Source organism: Apium graveolens, chromosome 3, assembly GCF_009905375.1.
Source record: "Apium graveolens cultivar Ventura chromosome 3, ASM990537v1, whole genome shotgun sequence".
In the NCBI taxonomy this organism is placed as follows: Eukaryota; Viridiplantae; Streptophyta; class Magnoliopsida; order Apiales; family Apiaceae; genus Apium; species Apium graveolens.
The window spans coordinates 4817292-4822086 of record NC_133649.1 but is presented as its reverse complement, the minus strand read 5'-3'; the positions used below and the strand labels follow the sequence as shown (position 1 = coordinate 4822086).

At 32.9% G+C, this 4795-nt stretch overlaps 1 protein-coding gene across 1 annotated transcript; it reads right to left on the bottom strand.

Annotated features, from left to right (window-relative positions):
• Positions 1 to 316: 316 nt before the first annotated feature.
• LOC141710541 (putative F-box/FBD/LRR-repeat protein At4g03220) lies at positions 317 to 2527 on the bottom strand. The gene is made up of 3 exons (XM_074513104.1): positions 1341 to 2527; positions 789 to 965; positions 317 to 694 (listed from the first exon to the last, which is right to left on the bottom strand). The coding sequence occupies exons 1-3, from the start codon at positions 2328 to 2330 to the stop codon at positions 389 to 391; spliced, it is 1473 nt and encodes a 490-aa protein (XP_074369205.1). The 5' UTR covers positions 2331 to 2527; the 3' UTR covers positions 317 to 388.
• Positions 2528 to 4795: the final 2268 nt, after the last annotated feature.

Below are 4795 nucleotides of genomic sequence, written 5' to 3'. Positions count from 1 at the left end.
GATGTCTATGGAAATTTTTTTTGTAGTGCCTCCGCGAAATGTGTTGGATTCGGTGATATGTATGATGCATATTTTGAGTAATGAAATGTCCATTTTCTTCAAAAATAGAGTCTTTATAAACAGGAGCATTCATAGGTTTACTGAATAAACATAGTATTCATAGGTTTACTGAAGCACAGTTAGGATGATTTGCACATGAATTGGTATCCCTGACGATCAAAAATTATGTACACTACTATCAACGTATAAAATGCAATATCAACGAGCAGCTCGATGACTATAATGTTGCGTACTTAACTTAGGGTCATTTGGATCATGTGAGAATAAGAGAGAATGTGATTCTATTACTTTTTTGAAGAAAAATAATCCACAATCACCCTTTGGAAATTTAATGAAAAGTCTGATTAAATACAACTTTAGCATCAGAAGAAGCTCGATAAAATTGCATAACCCTCGATTCGATTCTCTGAAGCCGACGACAGCCTCTTCCTTCTGCACAATTAATGACCATCTCTTGCAAACCCCCAGTATGCCCGAGCAAAAATTTCACAAGACTAAATTCACTCTCGCTTTCTGAAATTCCATGGATCGTCACACTTTTTAGCTCATGAAGAAATGGCTTAAAGGCGTGACTTCGTGATTTCCAGTATTGTTCACCAGAGCTACTGGAGAAGTTCCTGTCCATCTGCATCTGCTGCATATGATAATGAAGCAGAGATATGAAAACAATTAACAGATAAATTCATATTAGAATTAACGAGATTTGGAGTACTGCTTAGAATACTCACAGAACTCTTTCGGATCCTAGAGTCGCTCGTTATACTTATAATGAGTTTCTGGAGAGACAAATAAGTCCTAAACAAGCTGGCTAATTCTTGGATTCTGCTGGTATGCAATTCCAACGATTTGAGGTTCACAAAAGCTTCAGACATAACCCCTGCAAAGTGTTTGTTCTTGGACAGAAGCTGCACACATGTTGCATAATGCTTTATCACTTATCATGGACTTTGCAGTTGCACACGAAGATTTACAAATAGAACATGCTCATACAAGCAACTGATGTCTAATGGGCAATGTCTATTAACAAATTTCTAGTAGTGTCATACAAGCAAAACAAATTTTCTTGAATTTAACTTCATACATATAACAAATCATAACAAGAAATTTCATGAGCACGATGAGATAGCTCAAGTGGTTAAGGACTTATCTCTTATCGTATACTGGGTTCGATTCTCGCTCACCCCGAAATTTGTTTGAACAGATACACATACACAATTGTAAGGCATATAAGCCAAATTAGTCAAAAAAACAAGAAATTTCATACAAAATGAGGGATGTACCTCAAAACAGTGTGCTTCCATTTTAAGGCACTTCAACTGATAAAGTCCATTGAAAAAGTCTGACATACTCGCGAGATTTGCTGCAGTCACACTCTCAAAACAAACAGAGGCCTCTTGCAAGGATCGCAAGTTGTGTAAAGAACTGCGGTCAGTAATAGCATTACCATTCCATATGATTTTGTCTAGCTTTGGAGCGTCAATCATAACAGAGCTATTTCTACTTGTAGTATTAAAGCATCTAGACACACTCATTTTCTTCAATTTAGGGCAACTAATCTCCAGATTGTCTAGTTCCGAACATTCAGATAAAGAAAACTTAACAAGTGCTCGACAACAAACTCGTAAATGCCTCAAACCTCTGCACTTATCCATCCTCAACTTCTCGAGTAGAGGGAACGACGAACAATCCATACCAAGACTCGGCTTTTCGTGAAAAATCACAAGCGACAACGACAATTTGTTCAATGACTGAAAACCATCCTTCATAAAACACCAAGGAGGCAATCGAATACCCTGTCCTGAAAACCTCAACTTAAGAATCTTCAACCAATCACTCTTCAACACCCACCGTGACAAGTTAAAACAGTCGTTAGTTACAACATCATCAATCTCAAGATGCTGAACATTATGCGTAAGTACTGCCTGACGTATCAATTCATTCAGCTGTGAACATCTCCAGCTACCGCGTAACCTAAGAAGCCTAATGTCCGAACGACAATGCACCTTTTCCCGATTCGATAAAACATGTACAATAAACTTCACATCATAATGTTCTTGTTCTTTTAAGGTAGTGAAATCAAGATCAGGAAAAGAGTACCAAATATGTCTCCATCGTTTCGACAAAACGCACGTTTGCGCAATATTTTTAATTGGCAAAAGAAGAAGAATACGATGAAGAACCGAATCGGGAAGCTCCGTAACACGGTCTTCCCCCGGTTCTTTATCGTATACATCTAAAAGCTTCTTCCTCTTGGCAGATCTTGTCTCCATAACAAACAAACATGCACGTAACTAAAAAACAAAAAATTAAGTTATTCGTTTGAATTGTTATGATTAGTTTTTGTTATAGTGTATAGTATTAAACACATGGTTGTTCTAATAAGGAGCAAATACGTGTTAGGGTTTGAAAGATTCAAAAGGAGTGAATTAGCCTAAACTTAATACGAAAACAGCGGTGGGTGATGGAGAGTTTGTTTGTTGTTTCCTAGTTTCGCTTAAACTCTAGATGTTCATGAATCATGGGAAGATTTTGAGTTTAAGGAATTTATATATTTTTCGTTAATAAATTTGGTTCTCCGTATTTTAATTGGTTTGGGATAAACATTGCTTGGTTTCAAGATGTATCGATTTGTATACCATAATTTTGTACTATTTGACTGGGTTACGTTTCCGAAAGTACGGCTTTTATCTTAAAAAGAAGCCTAGTATTTGGCACGTAATTTATTACAGCTCTATGACAAAAAATGATAAAAATAGCCTATTTTTGAAAAAAATTAATAAAAAATAGCCCTTGTTAAAAATGGTCAATTTTAGCGGATTGAATACTCCACTCCACTGTCACTTGGGTATCTCAATTTGTATAAGATACAGCACTGGTAGTTGGGTATTTCATATATGAGATACTCCACTGAACAGTTGGTTATCGCATCGGCTAAAGTTGGTCAAATTTTCAGAATTGGTCATTTTTTGTTCATTTTGTATAAAAATATGTTAAATGTGTCCCTCATCCGTTCCATATACAGGGCATGCGTTTGATTTTTTGCACACCTAAAATAATTATTTTAAAATTTTTTACTTTTATAAATTAAAATATATTATATGTTTTATGTTAATTCAAAAAAATTAAACTTGAAAAAGGTTAATTGTAATTAAATTTTCAACAATTTAAAAAAATACGTGAAAATGTCAAATATCGGGATATATAGAGTAGAATATATTTTTCGGATAAATAATTTTGGAGATCTCGAAATAATTCCTAAAATATGATGTGATGGTTTCTGATTGTGTGTCACTGTATTAATATCAGCGTCACTAATCAAAATATGTCATATATTTTTTAAAAACTATTTTGGGAGTTATTTATGAGTATGTAGCATTACTCTTTCGGGATATATTACTTATTTTGAACAAAAAATTTAGTTTAAATTTTTATTATAAATTTGCTTAAAGTGAGTTTTGTAAATAAATTTATATTTATATCATTTTTTTAAAATATTTATTTTATTAATAGTAATTAAAATTGGAGACTCCTTTCGTGAAACTTAAACAATACATATTTCTATGTTTCGGCGAATACAATATTAATTTTTTTATAAAAAAAATACTCAAGTTCAAAAATATTATAAAACAATTTCTGCCAAAAATTGATGTCATTTTTATAAAAAAATTGCAAAATATATTGTTTTGACAAAAATACATTCTTTCTACCGTTCGATGCAACCACATACAAGTTCAACATGTTTCTGCAACTGCATGTGACTAATGCAGTCTCGAATACAATAAAAAAATTGATGCAACTAGTTACATATCTCATTTGTTTTGATTGCACTAAATTTTTGTAAATGTTTTTAGAAAATAGTAAAATTAAAAAAAAACTTAGCAAAATTAGTATTTTTATTAATTTCTCTTATTTCTATAATAAAATTCATTATTCTACCAATAATAATATATATTGGCAATTGGGAATTTTTTTTATCATACGGAACCCGTTGCTGGTACCCTTCGGGTGCGCACTGGGTAAACCCCACGGGTACACAGAACAGTGTGCAAACCACGTGAACCAAGATAAACTGAACTTAAGCGACATGCTCTAGTTCAGGAGGTATAATCATAAATTCTCCTCCCATAAGATTCGAATCTGTGACCAAGAAGATAATTATCCACTCTTTAATCAATTGAGTCAACCCTTGTGGGCGCAATTGAGAATTAGATATGACTTGTTCTGATAGTCGAGGGAATTGAATATATATATATATATATATATATGTACGAGAATGCGAAATTGTACGAACAGTAGACGTGATAACTCAACATTAGAATAAGACCGGTAAATAAAACCATGTCTACACAGAAATCATGAAGAAATGAGGATAAGGCAAATACAAAGAATAAAAATCTGTTTACAGGTCACTGAAAAAATTTCATTAACATGTTTATGTCTCAGTAAAAAAAATAAGGTTTGAAGGCTTTCAAGGTTTCAGAAGTGTTAAAAAATCAGTGTAAAAGTGCCATGACAAGAGTTTAGTGTATTAGTATTGATTGAAGATAGACAATATTCGAAGCACATGAATCTCAAGTATTGAATACAAAGGTTAAAGAAGACAACTATAGTCTTGAATTTATACTCATCGAAAGGAGTTCATTTTATATGTTTAAACGTCAGTGAAGAATAGAGAAAAAAATATTCAAGATTGTAGTAACAATGAAGACATTATCTAAGTACTACAAAAGATTCC

Coding starts and splice junctions, on each gene's coding strand:
- LOC141710541 (XM_074513104.1), bottom strand. CDS start 2,330: ATGGAGACAAGATCTGCCAAGAGGAAGAAGCTTTTAGATGTATACGAT. Junction 966..1,340: donor TGGAAGCACACTGTTTTGAG/GTACATCCCTCA, acceptor ACATGTGTGCAG/CTTCTGTCCAAGAACAAACA. Junction 695..788: donor CTAGGATCCGAAAGAGTTCT/GTGAGTATTCTA, acceptor TATCATATGCAG/CAGATGCAGATGGACAGGAA.